The following is a 16,363-nucleotide window of genomic DNA, read 5'->3' as shown; positions in this document are numbered from 1 at the left end:
AGACAGCCAACATACACAAAATATCCAAATCAATAGTAATTGGTGAAAATGAAAAATGTATCTTTTATTATACAGAAAAAAACATATGGACTTTTTGGCCAATCCGATGAAAGCCTTCTCTGTTCTTTATTTTTGATCTCGTTCCTCCCGTGGAAACTCCTTAGTCAACTGAATCCCCTTTCTCAAAACACTGCTGACTCTAGGCTCCACCAATTTCATCCACCTCATTCTTGTTAGCACAATTTTGCTGAGGATAATTTGGAACTTCATTGGCTTCTTTGGGAGAGTTATGAGCTCCCCAAACTGGGTCATGTAAGACCTCTTCTTTCCCATTGCTCTGTTCCTCCTTCTTCCTTTTGTTACCGTCAATAATCCATTCAGTTCCCTTGAATCCTCTGATATGTCTCCATTCAAACTCCTGCCTCTTCCACCCTTCCCAGACTTTTCCCTTCCCACTTCAGCACTTCAGCTCCTTGCAGTCACTAGAACTTTAGGTACCTCATCCTCCATCAAGGGCTCTAAATGGACCTAGAGACCCCCAAAGCAACTACTTGAAAAGAAAAAAGGAGTTATTTGGAAACTTAGCAAATGAAAAACTCTTAAAAGCCTTCTCTACAAAAGCAGTTTGAAGCTTTAGCCACTGAGTGGGTAACCTTAACTTATTCCATCTGCCTGAAACACAATTTAGAGCCAACTGTTCTTTAGAAACTACTGAGATTTGTATTATTGTACCTGATACATGGCTCAAGTTTAAAAATGAAAGCTGTAAGATCTGTTTATGTCTGTCTGTATATTTATGTATGTCGATATACATATGTTCTAGATGTGATATTTTTCTACCTATGGATGATGTTGCAAAAATTAATTAGTTAAAAAAGCTGTATTTAGTTACAAAAAAGTGCTCATATAAATTAAGTACTCCTAAATCTCTCAGAAACACAGAAATTAACCAGTATATTTTTCAAGCTCACATGACTTGGATGATCTTTGGCAAATAATGACATTGCTGGTTTAGTGAAACAACAATAATAAAGATAACACCCAGAAAAACAGTATACCTTCAGAGTTGCCAACACTGCATTTAATGCAGACATACAATTTTTTTTCTATCTGGGTTTACTAGTCAAATAAGCTCATATTATCTGTTACAAGTTTTTCAGCAAGAAAAACAACAAGATGATGGCGAGCTGTTTAATGTCTCATGAAGTTTTCATGAGTAATGTAAATAAAATTAAGAGCAGGGGAATTAAATAGATGTAAGACAAAAGTTTATAAACTTTTCAACAGTAATTAGGTTTTATAATAAGTGTACCTAAAAATGTTCCCAAACCTCTTTGGTAGCTTACACCCTTAAGAGTTTTGCTAAGTAATGGATATTAATTGAATATCTAGGTTATTTTCAAGTAAGATATTATACTGAAAAGTTAATTCCTAAACATAGCTCTAACTCCAACTCTAAACATAACTCTAAGTTTACCTACCTTTTAGTTCCTCTTATTACAGAGGAACTAAAAATATTTGGGTGTCTAAGTAAACACCTTGTGCCACACTGAAAATTGTACTACGAGGAAGCACATGGTTCTAGACATTTTGAAGTGCATTCATAAATTTGCCAAAGTACAGAATATTGGTATGACATAGAGTTCACAGTTACTTCTTAGTTTCACTTGAAGTTAAGGTCTCTAAGTATTAAGAATTCAGATTAATCTACATAACTGAAATGACTAGGAATAGTAAGAGAAAAACTGCACAAACAAAATATGATGTATTTTTGGTAAGAACAGGTACAAGGTAGGGAGATGTGTTTTTCTTAGCGGGGGAAGTGATTTTCAGTAACTGGTTGCTTCAGAATGAGAAAGTAGAGAATAAAGGACAAACTAAGTATTTCAATAGACAGAGAAAGTAGGGGTGGGGATGGAGAGCGAGATGTGGTCAAGCTGGCTAAAATTAAATAAATTTAGCATAAGTGTTTTTAAAATACGTTTTAAAATCAAGAGAATCCCAATGCAAAATTAAAATTTCATATTCTTTCATCTATTAAAAGAGCATAGTTTTCTTAGACTCTTGGTTAACAGATAAAAAATTTTCCTTTCTTTTTTAAGTAATCTGCCTAGAAAGCAAAGATTTTGTCTTACCAAAATAATTTCCTGTGCTTCACATTGTCTTTGTCAGGTCTTTGATCACTTAAGAATAACAAGTCTTCTCAATTGAAAAAGGTAAGGGATTTTTTATTTTATTTTAAGATTTTATTTATTTATTTTTAGAGAGAGGGAAAGGGAGGGAGAGAAACATCAATGTGTGGTTGCCTCTCACTTGGCCCCCACTGGGGACCTGGCCTGCAACCCAGGCATGTGCCCTGACTGGGAATCGAACCTGTGATGCTTTGGTTCACAGCCCGCGCTCAATCCACTGAGCTACGCCAGCCAGGGCTCAGTAAGGGATTTTTTTAAAAAATGATATAACTTTCTATGTTTGCCTTTGAAATCTTTTGTCACTGGTTATCTGTCACTCTGGTTAAATGGACAACTAGGTTTTGTTTCAGTGACCTGTGATCCTATTTAATCAAGTATTTTAAACCTATGGTTATTTTTGGCAAACTTCCCCAAATCAAATTCTGAAGTCTTTTTGACCTTGAAATAACTTCCAGAAGGCCCCTGGAATATCTCAAGAGACTTGATCTCTCTTTATAGAAGATGGATTTCAAACTACTTAGGCTTATTTGACATTAAATTACATGGGAAGCATTATCAAATAAGAAGTGATGTTTAACTTTCTTGGGTTATATTTGTATGGATTCATGCTACTAATGTAAGTGTTCCAGAAATTATACGAGATTTCTAGAAATCTGATCAGTCCTGGTATAGTATTATCACTCATAATTATCATCTTAAAATCTATGTTTTGCCACTAAAATAGCCAAATTTGTTTGTCAAATGCATTAAAATGAACGTATCAACCTTTAACCATGCCTATTTTAAAAGTCTTTTTGTTATTAGACAGTTATTGGTTTACACTGATGCTCTGCAAAAGTGCTTAGTTTTCAAAGAGATTCAAGGGAAGGACTCTTACCATTATTGGTTTCTGATGAACTCTAAGAGCATACCACTGAACTGGGTAAGAATTTTTAGAACTCGAATGGAAAACTGGATTTGTAAACTGCCAAAATCATGCAGAACAAGAATTAATTAAATGGGACTAAATGAATTGATGAGAATGATCACAGTTTTATAGACTTTTTCTTTGAAACACTGCTGGTTGTTTAATGTTCTGTTTTTCCAGATTTAAGGAAAAGTTTTTCTTTTCTCTCTTAAGCTATCTATACTTGACACAAATTTAGTAAGGTACTTTTCGTAAACAGAATTGAAACATTTATCTTTTCCCCCTACTTGATCATTCCAGAATTTGGAAACTCTTATTGAGTATTCTTATTTTCATGGTAATATAGTTATTTGCAGAATCTGTTCTCTTTATAACAGGACACAGTTGGAAACACTGGTTACATTACCAAAGCTTTGACTGGAATGTCATATTTGAGGCAAATGTGCATAGAGTCAGACAGCTTTAAGGAACTAAGGTTGACTTTATGAAGCCAATAAAGTCCCCTTTGAAAAACCACCTGTTATCTTGCTTATAGGATCACTTCCCGACAGGCCCAGGAACCTCAAGATGTTTTGGGGATCCGGAGAATAGAAGAATCCACCCAAATTCATAGGTATTACAGGTCAAGATGGTGAGTTCTTGGCTTGGCTTCCTAGTCTTAAGTGGCTTTTCAAAGTCCAATCTGAGATTCCTCATGAAAAATAAACTGAAAAAATCTATGTAGCCAAATCACTATTCTTGGTGTACTTAGGTAGATATTCAGGCCACGTTTAATGAGACTAAACTTATTTTGCAAAGAAACTAGTCTTACTGTGATTATCTTTAATAGAAATGTAGTGATTGCAGAGAGAAAAATTATGTTTCAGTAGTATACCTTTGTGGATATCAGATCCTACTGCTGTTCACTGTCTTTGAGGTTTTGTTATCTACCTGCAAACTGGCCTGGACCCTAAATTCTTCTGGTTTCCTCCAATACCTGGCCATGACTCTCCAAACTAATGCTTGCAATTTTCTTCCACTCTTTTTACTTGGAATCACTAACAACAAAGGCTGCTTTTCCTGAAACTCTGTGAACTGAAGCTAGACAATGTGATATAAACTTCAGAGATATCACAAAAGCTCAAAATGGACAACCAACTGGACTCTTGCTGTGTGGGCTACTTAGATAGTTCACTGGAATACCTGATGATATCACCAGAGACATTCAAACTGCAAACCAGGAAAATCCATCAGAATGTCACTGCCTGTCCTCACTCCATCTGAAGATGTTCAACATCCAGAAATCTTCTAGACAAACTGTCCTCTGGATTAAAAAACTGAGTTTACTGTTTGGTCTATTATCCTTTCTTTTCCTTTTGTTTCCACAGAAATGAGTCTTATGAAATACACAATTGCTCACACCATTCAGAGACTACTTGCAATACTGCATCCTGAATTGAGACACAACTGGGTAACTGGACTGACCTATTCTCAGGACTAAGAAACTTGGTGAGATGGAGCAGTCTACCAACTCAGCTTCTGGAATGTAAAATGTCTTGGTGAAGCTTCAGAGGCAGGGAGTAAAGAGTAGAAAAATATGCCACCCCCAAGTCTGGCTCTGGCTCTTAACCTTTCATCAGGATTATGCTAAGAAACAGCAGCTGTAAGAGATGCTCTGAGGACAGAGTAAAGTTAACCTTCTGTGAAGGAAATTTACATTTATGAAAATCTCCATTTCTAAGGGTGTCTCCCTTCCTGTACCAGAAAGAGAAGGATAAGTCTAAATTAGAAGAACCTTATCAATGGAGAAAGCACCTACTTAAATCTGCCTAACAAACCTTACCCTTGTTTGCTGCTTTTCCTACTAACCTCCCCACAACTTCGACCTCCCCATGCCTTTCCTTTGTCATTAGCTGCAGATGGCATTTCAATTGATGTCTTAGACAACCTTGGGGAGTTACTTACTACTCCTTGGGTATTTCCCAAGCATACAGAAGGGATACATGTTAAACTTCTGGGTTTTGTTGTTGTTGTTCTTGTTTTTTTTTTTTGCAAAGCAATGGACAGGAAAGAAGGTGGTTCACTGTTCTTCCCAGTTTCTATCCCAAGGAACAGGCACCACATTTTAGAGAGTAAAAAGTTCTCCTTAAAAAAAAATTGATGGCCCTGGCTGGTGTAGCTCAGTGGATTGAGCACGGGTTGTGAACCAAAGTGTCACAGGTTCGATTCCCAGTCAGGGCACATGCCTGGGTTGCAGGCCACGACCCCCAACAACCGCACATTGATGTTTCTCTCTTTGTCCCTCCCTTCCCTCTCTAAAAATAAAGAAATAAAATCTTTTAAAAAATTAGTGCATTTATTTTTTCCACAGCAGCCATAGGACATGCTTTATGTTTTATTTATTTAATGGTTTGCCTCCGAACACCAGAGTGTCTGCTCCATGAGGGCAGAGAGTTTACTTAGGTAAAGGAAAAGAGCCTCTTACACACGTCCCCTGGTATGTTTCTTCCCTTCCTTCTTCTCTCTTCTTCCTACAAATATTTATAAGGCACTTACTATGTACTGGGTACTGTTCTAAGCACTGGAGATACAGTAGGAAATAAAACGTGGACCTTACCTGCTGGTGGTGAGAGACAAACCATTAAAGAAAGAAAATGCAAATGTACATTAACAACTGCATATTATTAAGTAAAAGAAAACAATCTGTGAATGATTCTAACTATAAGGCATTCTGGAAAAGGCAAAACTGTGAAAAAGGTCAATGGTTTTCAAGGGTTCACAGGGAAGAAGGGAGGGATGAACAAGAGAAACACAGAACATTTTTAAGGCAGTGAAACTATTCAGTATGATACTTTTATGATAAGTACATGTCATTATACATTTGTCAAAACCCATAGAAGTATAACTTAAAGAGTGAACCCTAATGTAAAGTAAGGACTTGAGTTAACAATGATGTATTAACACTGGCTCATCCATTGTAACAAATGTACTACACTAATGCTAGGTGTTAATAATAGGGAAAGCTAGGGTGGAACTCTGTTCTTTCCCTTCATTTTTCTGTATATCTGAAACTACTAAAAAAGTCTTATAGAGATCACACATACATAAAGAAGAACAGGAAGTATAATGTGTGTGTGTTGGAGGTACAGTAGATTGCTCTGGGACTCATGAGCCTGGGTGATGTGGGGGTGACCTAAGCATCCTAAGCTTATTCGGGTGGCAGAGCCATACACTGAGGTAAATGGTAAAATGAGATTACTGATGACAGCCTCAATACAGAGAAGCGATGAGGCTATGAGAGGGTGGAAGCTCTCTGGGGTTCTTTTTTAACTCCTGCTAATGAGGATGAGGATACCTGTGTTGGAGACAGTCTTATTTTCGGCAAAAGGCTTTATGTGTTCCCACAATCCACAAAATTTATTGAGATTTCTGGACTATAAGACTGGAGAACACAGAAACCCCTGCACTATACTCCTTCCTTTTTTCAAGTGGTAACTAGTGCTTCACTGTGTTCTTAGTTTTATATTTGATATTTAAATATTCCTTATGGAAGAGTCACTGTTCCTACCATGAATAAAGGCTATGAAGTCATGAACATTTTGAACTGCTTTATAACTATAGAAAGGCAAACGTGTCCAGGAGCCATCTTCACATTTCTTCATGAACTGGTCAAAGAGGAGTCTCATGTCCTTGCTCCAGCTGGGTTTGGGGAGAGAAGAGTCCTTATGAAAGTCTGCCTCAAGAAACAATGACCGCTAAAAGACAGAAGAAAAAGAAGAGTAATGGGAGGTGCATCCTATGTCATAACATGTTCTCCTATTTTTTAAAGACTATTGTACTGCTTTTCCTCTTCCCAGAAGCTTGATTTTGGTGTGGAAGCAAATTTCAAGGATTATCTGGTCCAACCTCCTTGGGAAAAACAGGAGACAGAGAGAGCGAAATGATTTGCTCAGTGTCACCCAACTAGCTATTGGCGGAGCCAGCATTAAGCCCAGGCCTGTGGACTCCCTCTTTTTTCCCCAAACCTTAATCAAGCACAGGTGAGCCAGGTACTGGAGGTAAAGAGATGATGGATAGACATTTTCCCCCATGCAAAAAGTGGGGTACGCTACTAGTGGGGTATGCACAGGAAGCCAGAGCACAGGGGAGAGGTATTCATCTCAGATTGGGGCTTGGGGTTGGGTTCTCTGACTTGAATCTTGATTAGACAAGCAGAAATTAGGCAGCTAGAAAGAGACTGAGCACTGCTACCACTACCATGCCCAGGCAGCAAGGAGAATGGTGCAAGGGCTCTGAAGCAGCAGGATGAAGGGAATGACTAAAGGTACCACAAAGGAAAATTGGTCCTTTTGAATTCTTCAGAAATTTTGGGATCTTAACGATCACAGAAGCTATCATCTTTGAAGCGTTCTACTTCTGGCCACCCTTAGCAATTCGTTCAGATTCAAGGTACCTACAACACTTGGAATGTACCCTGAAATAACATGGAGACGTGCCTACTGTGATGGATTACCAGCTACCCAGACTTCTGTTAACCCTGGGGTGGCTACAATCCTGGCCCAGTGGTAATTTTAGGGAGCCTGTCTCAAGAACTCTATGGACCTAGAAACTTCCTGGCTGAACAAAAGGGAGTCTTAACTTCGTGAGGGAAAATGTGAGCAGGGCAGAGAACAGGCCACTTCCTATAGTCCAGGAATTGTACCTTTGTTCCTTATGGTTTTGTATTGGCTCATCCCTTCAGAATTCAGCTCAGAAAATTTGGAAGAGAAACAACAACAAAAACCCACACATTATCTTTCCATCTTAATGCACCAATAATAAAATTTTGATGTATTTCCTCCAAGTTTTTTGAAGCATAAATTTTCTTACTTTTAATTTCTATATGAAATACAATTTGTCTTTCTGCTTCATCACTTAAAATTACTTACTGTTCTCTTTTTTATGTTCTTCATCTCAATTATAACCATTTTCAACATTAGAAAAACAGTCCTTTAACTTATGTACTATAATTTATTTAATGATTTAGTTGGACATTTAAGTTGCTTCCAATCTTTTGCTGCTTTAAATAAAAATGTTCATCAGAACATTTGAATATAGCTTTTTCTCTATCTTGGATTATTTCCTTAGAGTCCAGTTTAATTTTTCAGCTTTTAAAGTACATGATTTCTGGAACAGACACAAAATAATAATGTATCAACCAATCCTTGTCAAATGAGAGGTAAGCTTTGAAGTTGTGGATCTGGGTCATCTCATCCATAGGTCCCATCTTAAATAGACAACTCTAGGATCGATCAGTTTTAGCGTCATTTATGGACCACTGCAACAGAAATAATTTAAGACTTTTAGGAATTAGAATGACTCCCTTGACTGTGGACTCTCTTACCTGACTTTAACTTTGAAAGTCTGGTATTCAGTTAAATGTAACAAACTTTTTTTTTAGCTCTACTATGTGCCCTGGTTCTGTGCCAGGAACAGGTAACACAAAGAGAGAAGACTTATGCCCTGCCTTCAAGTGCCTGTAGGCTTGAGTGTGAAAAATGCTGAAACAGAAGTAGATATAGACACAGAGTGACTTTCAGGAAAAACTGCAAAATGAGGAGTGATTTCTAAAGGATACCATATTTTGTCATGTGTAATGCACACTTTTTGCCCACATTTTTTGAGGGAAAAATAAGGGTGCGCATTGTACAAGGTAGTACTAATTCTGTACCTATATATATGTTTTTAATTCTTTTATTTATGCTTACGTGTTAAAAGTAACTCTAGAAAGCAATAATGACATCTGTATGCAAAATAACACCCTAGATTACTATAATCAGTTTTGTTTCTAATATAAGTAAATTAAAAATTGAATTAAAAAGTTAAAACAAAAGTTTTTTTCCTGAAGGTTTGGGCCAAAAACATGAGCGTGCACTATACACGGGAGTGCATTATACACAGCAAAATATGGTAAAAAGTTCACTATGGAGAGAATGGGATGGTTGCTCCAGGCCAAGACATAGAAAGATGAAATAATCAAATGGCATATTGGGGAACTGCCAGGATTTCAGTTTCAGGAAGTAAGGAAGGTGCAAAGAGAACAGCAGCCAGATGTGGATGGCAAAGTAGAAGGAGCATCACACCGCAGAGGCTGTCTAGCCTTAGGGGCTTAGATTTCATTTTTCTAGGTCAATGTTTCCAAAAGTCAATTCGAAAGATGATTTTAGATAGCACAAGGGTGATATATATATTTTAAATGCATATTATAAAGGGACATAAATAACACATCGCACTTGTGATTTCACAAATGTTATTGGTTAGGATAAAGCTAATTAAAGAAAGGGAGTTTTTAAAGGATCATGAAGGTGGGACTTGAGTGATAAAATACTTTTTTCCCCCATTATGTGGAGACTTAAGGAGTTTTAAGCAAAGCAGTAACATTAACTTGTAACTGCAGAACCAGCTCAAAATGATCCTATCATATTTAATGAGATATTGATTTGCTTCACTGAGACAAGGACCAAAACTGCAAGTCATGCAACCAAAGCATGGACAGAGAAAACTATGACCTCCAGCTACACATGGAACCAAAGTTTTGCTCCCCACCCTGCCACAGAGCCAAAGAACCATGATGTAACCAAAACTTGAACACTTGGAACCCTTTAGAAACAAAGGGTCTATTGTCCAGGAAGATCCAGTGTTGATGCCCCTTTATCATAAATGGCCAAGTTTCAAGGTCCTCCCATTAAAGCTTGTCCCACCTGCATTTCTACATAGCTGTTCTCCTAACCCCTTAAACACCCTTAACCTAGTCTAGTAAGAAAGGTGGATCTGAGGCACTATTAGGGCTCCTATCTTCTTGGTTGGTGCCTTTGCAGTCAATAAGCCTTTCCTTACTCCAAAATCTACACTTTTAATCTACACATTTTGGCCTTTCAAACTGTTGGGCACACGGGTTTGGTAGCAATTTGACGAGTCAGCCAGGAGCTGAAGCCCATAGCAGGCCAGCCCAGCCCAGCTTGGGTTTCCCTCCTGAGCAGCTGCCAAAGCTGTTTTGCCTTGGGAGCTCAGGAGGGTCTTTCACAGGTAGGCACTGGCTGCCCTAGGCACACAACTTGTTTGAATAAGGAAATGTCTTTGGACTTCAGTCTACAGTTGTTTTTATTTCAGTCTACAGTTGTTGTTTCTGAGGCAGGTTGCTGAGGCAGGTTGCTCTGGTGTGAGCAGTTAGGAATCCTTCCTCTCTAGCTGGGCTTTCTCTCCCTTGGGACAAAGCCATCTGCATTTAGAATTTAGTAGGGGGCCTCTGTCTGAGGGTAGGATAAGGATTATTGTACTCTTCCCATTTGTCTCTATGTTTTCAGTAGACCATGTTAAATTTGTTTGTTGTGCCTATATATCTGTGTCTGTATTTTGAAAATTTGAGTTTATAAATAAGAGAGTGGGAAATTCCAGTTCAGTTCCTTGGGAGAGCCCACTGAGATGCATCCTTTAGAACTGGACTGCCATTAGGACATGATTCAAAAGCAATGTGAGGTCATGGTGTAGCTGGAGGAACCTAAGAAGAGCCCAGTGCTGCAGAATCTAAGCAAAATAGTGAAAGAGAAGATGATGTGTTATTAACTCTGACTAACTCTCCCACTGGACCACCAACCACTGCCTCCTTATGAGGGAATGGATGGTCTCTTGGCTGCCTGCCCAAACAGGGTGCGAACCCTAGAAGCTGACCCTTAGTGGCCACTGAGACCAGTTTTTACCTAGGCTCAGCTGCTGGGAGCCTCCTCCTGATAGAGTGCTCCAGGTTACCTTGGCACCATTTTTTTTTTCACTTTTAAGAGAAGAAACAGCCTCTGGTTACTGGAGAGTACTCAATTTATTGTCTTGTTTGTGTGTTATTTGTGTGTCAATCCTGTTTTGTGCATACTTTGTTTCTTAGCTTGGAAGTAAGAAGGAAATGGCACCTGACACTTCTTCCCCTCCCCCATCTTCTTTGTCTCTGGACACGTGGTGGTGGCAGCCACCATCCTGTGTTCACTCTCCCTCCCAGGGCCATCTTCCTCTAGGAAAATCTGCCACTTTAAATTCAGGTGTTCTGGAACTGTTACAGGGTGCAGCCAAGAGGGGGACCCCAAATAGGGATTTGGAATGGGGTCCAGAACTCAAGGTGTCCAGGAAATATTAAGATGTCCTCACCCTTTCCCCTTCAGGTGTGAGTTGGGGGAAGGGACACACGGAGCAGGAACATGCAGAGCTGTTTTGTGCAGCAACAGCTTTGCAGCTAACCTCTGGCATGGTCATTTAACACATCTATAACCTTTAACTGGTTGCATAGATATGTTAAATAGCTGAGGCTGTGCTCTGAGCCAGGGGAATGGAAGTAACTCCCCCCCCAAGACATAACTGAGGGGCAAGTCCCTGAGTTACAGCGCCTGCATGGAAGGTTGGAGAAGACTGGCTCCATGACATGGAGCCATGCCTGACCAGACTCACAGTGGCAGCTCCGTAAAGCTGGAAGAATATGAGAGTGCTGGCAAGTGTAGCCGGTGGTGGGAGGAGTCGGAAATGGGGCTGCAGAGGAAGATTGGTGTGGGGATTTAAACCCAGACTCGGCAGCCATTGGAGAAGGGAGAGCCACTTGGTTTTGCCAGAGTGGGGACTCCCTCGGCCCTATGAGAGAGAATCACCATGTGGCTTTAGTAGAGAACTGCCACTCAGCTTTGGCAGAGTGGTGACCCCCCTCCTTGCAGCCATTGTGAGGGGAGAACCACGCGGCTTTGCCAGAGTGGGGACCCCTGCAACTTTAGTAGGGGGAACCACCACCCAGCTTTAGCAGAGATCCCAGCGACAAAGCTGATGGTGCCGGGAACCAAGGGAGGCCTACCAGCCGAGACGGATTACTGAGAAGAACCAGGGGCTGCCTGAGCCATGGACTTCTGTTTCTTTTCCTGAGATACGGTACCCCAGACTGGGCAGAGGGGGAAGGAAGGACTGTGTGTATTTGTGGGTGTTTTAAGGGACTTTGGGATTTTGATGAAGACATTAGGTCACTACTTTAAGTTTGTATAGCATTAAATAAACATTTCCTTTCCTTTTCACGCATCTCTGGCATTGAGAGACGTCTTTCCTCTGGCAGCAGACATAACGGACCTGGAGGGTTCCTTTCGGTAATAGTATATTGTCCCAGGCCCCCCTCTTGTTGTTCTGTAACAAAACCACTCTTTTTACTTTCTGAAATTTTCACCTTTATTGGTCATACTCATTTTCCATTTTCTGTTGTTTATGTTTGTCAACAAGTCCACATTAAGGGGCACCTTTGAAAGAGAGGATACCAAGCCTTTCAAATATGATGTAGCATATTCTTTGAGTAATTATAATTACTTTTAAAAGGGGTTTAAAGGGATTCTTATGGCATGTAAAGCTTTGGTCATCTGAGCAAAATCTTAAAAGTCCATCTGCCAGAAACAATTCGATTCCAGTTTTTCCTCTGAGTTTTGCATTGTACCTAGGACACAAAAGCTAGCATTTTTAAAATGAAAGCTATGCAATCTCTATGCTTATCTGTGTGCTTACATATGCCTATATGTTCTAGATATAGCACATTTCCACGGCTGAATGGTACTGCTAATTTGTAATATTAAAATGGCTTCAAGAAACAAGCACTTAATAAGAATTCCAAAAAATATAATAGAAACTAACCCAAATGCTTCTCAGAATCACCTGATCTCAGAAAATAGTCCACATTTAAGCAGGTTATGAGTTTGGTTTGATTAAATAGACATATCTTTAGAATCATCAGCATTAAATAATACTTTTATTCCACTTGGGTTTATTAGTCAAACAAGTTCATACTATTTCTCTTGCAAAACTTGTCAGCAAGAAAAATAACATGATATGATAAAATTTTCATAAGTAATCTGCCCTGGCTGGTACGGTTCAGTGGATTGAGTGCCAGCCTGTGAACCAAGGGTTTACTAGTTTGATTCTTGGTTGGGGCACATCCCTGGGTTGTGGGCCAGATACCCAGTTGGGGGCCTACAGGAGGAAATTGATTGATGTGCCTCTCGCACACTGGTGTTTTTCTCCCCCCTTTCTCTCTTCCTTCCCTGCTTTCTAAAAGTAAACAAAATCTTTTTTAAAAATTAAAAAAAAAAATTGGAGCCGGCTAAGATGGAGGCATAGGTAGGCGCACTGTGCCTCCTCATACAACCAACAGGAGGACAACAAAAAATTTTAAAAACAAAAGACAACCAGAACTGACATATGGAAGCAGGACAACTAAAGAGTTAAGGAAGAAACATTCATCCAGACTGGTAGGAGGAGCAGAGACAAGCAGCCAGGTGGAGAGGACTCATGGCAAGGCAGTGGCTGGTGGAGCAGGTGGTCCCACATTTGTGTGCAGATAAACTGGGAGGAACAATGGGGTAGTAAGACAGACTGCACAACTCAGGGTTCCAGTGTGGGGAAATAAAGCCTCAAACCTCTGACTGAAAAAACCTGTGAGGATTGCGGTGGTGCGAGAAACTCCCAGCTTCACAGGAGAGTTTGCTGGAGAGACCCACAGGGTCCTAGAACATACACAAAACCACCCACCCGGGAATCAGCACCAGAAAGGCCCAATTTGCCTGTTGGTAGTGGTAGGAGTGACTGAGTGCTGCTCGAGAGCAAAGCAAGCAGCATTGTTCCCTCTCAGACCCCTCCCTTACAGGCAGTGCCACCAGGCAGCAACAGGGATTGCCCTGCCCTGGTGAACACCTAAGGCTCTGACCCTTACTATGTAACAGGCAAGCAGAGACAAAAAAAAAAAAAGGGGGGGGGCCCAAATGAAAGAACAGATCAAAGCTCAAGAAAACAGAACAAAGTGAAAAAGAGATAGCCAACCTATCAGATGCACAGTTTCAAACACTGGTAATCAGGATGCTTACAGAAATGGTTGAGTATGGTTACAAAATAGAGGAAAGAGTGAAGGCTATGAAAAGTAAAGTAAAGTAAAATATACAGGGAACCAATAGTGACAGGAAGGAAACCAGCACTGAAATCAATGGTTTGGAACAGAAGGAAGAAATAAACAGTCAACCACAACATAATGAAGAAACAAGAATTCAAAAATATGAGGAGAGGCTTAGGAACCTACAGGACATCTTTAAATGTTCCAACATCCGAAAGATAGGGATGCCAGAAGGAGAAAACGAAGAGTAAGAAATTGAAAACTTTCTTGAAAAAAATAATGAAGAACTTCCCCCATATGTCAAAGGAAATAGACTTCCAGGAAGCTCAAAGAGTCCCAAAGAAGTTGGACCCAAGGAAGTATACATCAAGGCACATCATAATTACATTACCCAAGATTAAAGATAAGGTAATAATCTTAAAAGCAGAGAGAAAAGGAGAGTTACCTACAAAGGAGTTCCCATTAGACTATCAGCTGATTTCTCAAAAGAAATCTTGCAGGCAAGAAGGGGCTGGAAAGAAGTATTTGAAGTCATGAAAGACAAGGACCTACATCCAAGATTACTATATCCAGCAAATCTATCATTCAGAATGGAAGGGCAGATAAAGTGCTTCCCAGATAAGGTCAAGTTAAAGGAGTTCATCATCATCAAGCCCTTATTATATGAAATGTTAAAGAGACTTACCTAAGAAAAAGAAGACAAAAAACTATGAACAGTAAAATGACAACAAACTCAACTACTAACTGAACCTAAAAAAAACCCAAAAACAAACTAAGCAAACAACTAGAACAGGAACAGAATCACAGAAATGGAGATGACATGGAGGGTTATCAGCAGGGGGAGTGGGAGGGAGAGAGAGGGAGAAAAGGTACAGGGAATAAGGAGCATAAGTGGTAGGTACAAAACAGACGGGGAGGTTATTAACAGCATAGGACATGGAGAAGCTGAAGAGCTTATATGTACAACCCATGGTCATGAACTAAAGTGGGGGGAAATGAGGGTGGGAGGTGGTGTGCAGGGTGAAGGGGAATAAAGAGGGGAAAATGGGACAACTGTAATAGCATAATCAATAAAATATATTTAAAATTTTTTTTAAATTTTAAAATTCATAAGTAATCTAAATAATTGCTAAGAGCAAGTAAATTAAATGTAAGTAGTACAAGATGTTTCTTTTTGGTTAACTTTTTAGCAGTAATTATATTGTATATGTGTACTTAAAAATGGTTTTCTAAATCTCTTTGGCAACTAGAAACTTTAAAGTTTGTTAGCTAAATTGAATGATGGATATTCATGGAATATCTAAGTCATTACCAAATAAGAATGTTGTTTGCTTACATTTTTGCTGTAGCTAGAAACTAAAGTTTCTAAGGGTTAAGAATTCTAATTAATATGGAAAAAATATGTGTTCAGTAAAAAAGGTATAAGTATGAAGATACTTTTTTTTTTCTTGAGGGAAAGGAATTTTGTCCTGAAATGAGGCTGGTTTTCACAGACTGGTAAGGGAAGAAAACAGAACAAAATCTAAATTTTATATTATGGAAAATTAATGTTATGTAAGGAAGTTTTGTGGAAAAGGAATCCTAAGAAAATATATTTTATGTAAGGTCAAGGTGAGTAAGATTGAAATAAATTTAATCAAGTAAATTTAAATATCTAAAGTAAGCTGATGCAAAATTAGAGTTAGGTTTTCTCTCACTGTTAAAAAACACTATTGGTCTGCTACTGATACTGTAAAAAAAGTTTTCTGGCTGGAAAGCAGATTCTTGTTTTATCAAAGCAATTTTGTTTTATATTGTCTTAATCAGGTACTTGATTATGTAACAAAACTGAGTATCAATGGTAAGAACTAAATTTTGCTAACAGTTATGTAAACTTCTGTATGTCTTTAAAATATTTTATTGTCACTTTGATTAAATGGATAATTAAGTATTAATTCATAATAACTTATGATCCTATTTAGTCAACTTTGGATACATTCCGATAAACTTCGCAGGGTTCAGGGTTTAAAAAGAGACTTTTCTTAACCTGGAAATGGCTTTGGATTATCCCAGTGGGCTTCTGGAATGCCTCAAAGATTTGTTCTCTCTTTATAAACTAAAATTTATACTAATTAGGCCTATTTGATAAATTAAAATTACATGGGAAACTTTGTAAAATAAATTGCATTGTATTTATATGCATATATTCTTTATTTTATTACATTATTTTTTCCATTACTATTTATCCCCTCTATTCCCTGTTTCCTCTCCACCCACCCATTCCTCCCTGTGTGTGTATAGATTCTTATTAGTAAGCATCATTACGCTTCATGCTTAAGCATCATAAGCATCATTCTTATTAGAAGCTCATTAGTAAAATGA

The 16,363-nt window shown here is 38.8% G+C and overlaps 1 protein-coding gene across 2 annotated transcripts in view; it reads right to left on the bottom strand.

Moving 5' to 3' along the window:
* THEM4 (thioesterase superfamily member 4) overlaps nt 1–16,363 on the bottom strand; it is a 47,452-nt gene that overhangs the window by 20,783 nt on the left and 10,306 nt on the right. For both annotated transcript variants that reach the window (XM_036015729.1, XM_028502984.2), the window contains exon 2: nt 6,647–6,833. In XM_036015729.1, coding sequence (XP_035871622.1) covers nt 6,647–6,833 — 187 coding nt within the window. The remainder of the gene's footprint in view (nt 1–6,646; nt 6,834–16,363) is intronic.

This window comes from Phyllostomus discolor, chromosome 14 (genome assembly GCF_004126475.2).
Source record: "Phyllostomus discolor isolate MPI-MPIP mPhyDis1 chromosome 14, mPhyDis1.pri.v3, whole genome shotgun sequence".
Taxonomy (NCBI): domain Eukaryota; kingdom Metazoa; phylum Chordata; class Mammalia; order Chiroptera; family Phyllostomidae; genus Phyllostomus; species Phyllostomus discolor.
The sequence above is the reverse complement of the archived record's forward strand: the minus strand, read 5'-3'. Positions and strand labels throughout refer to the sequence as shown.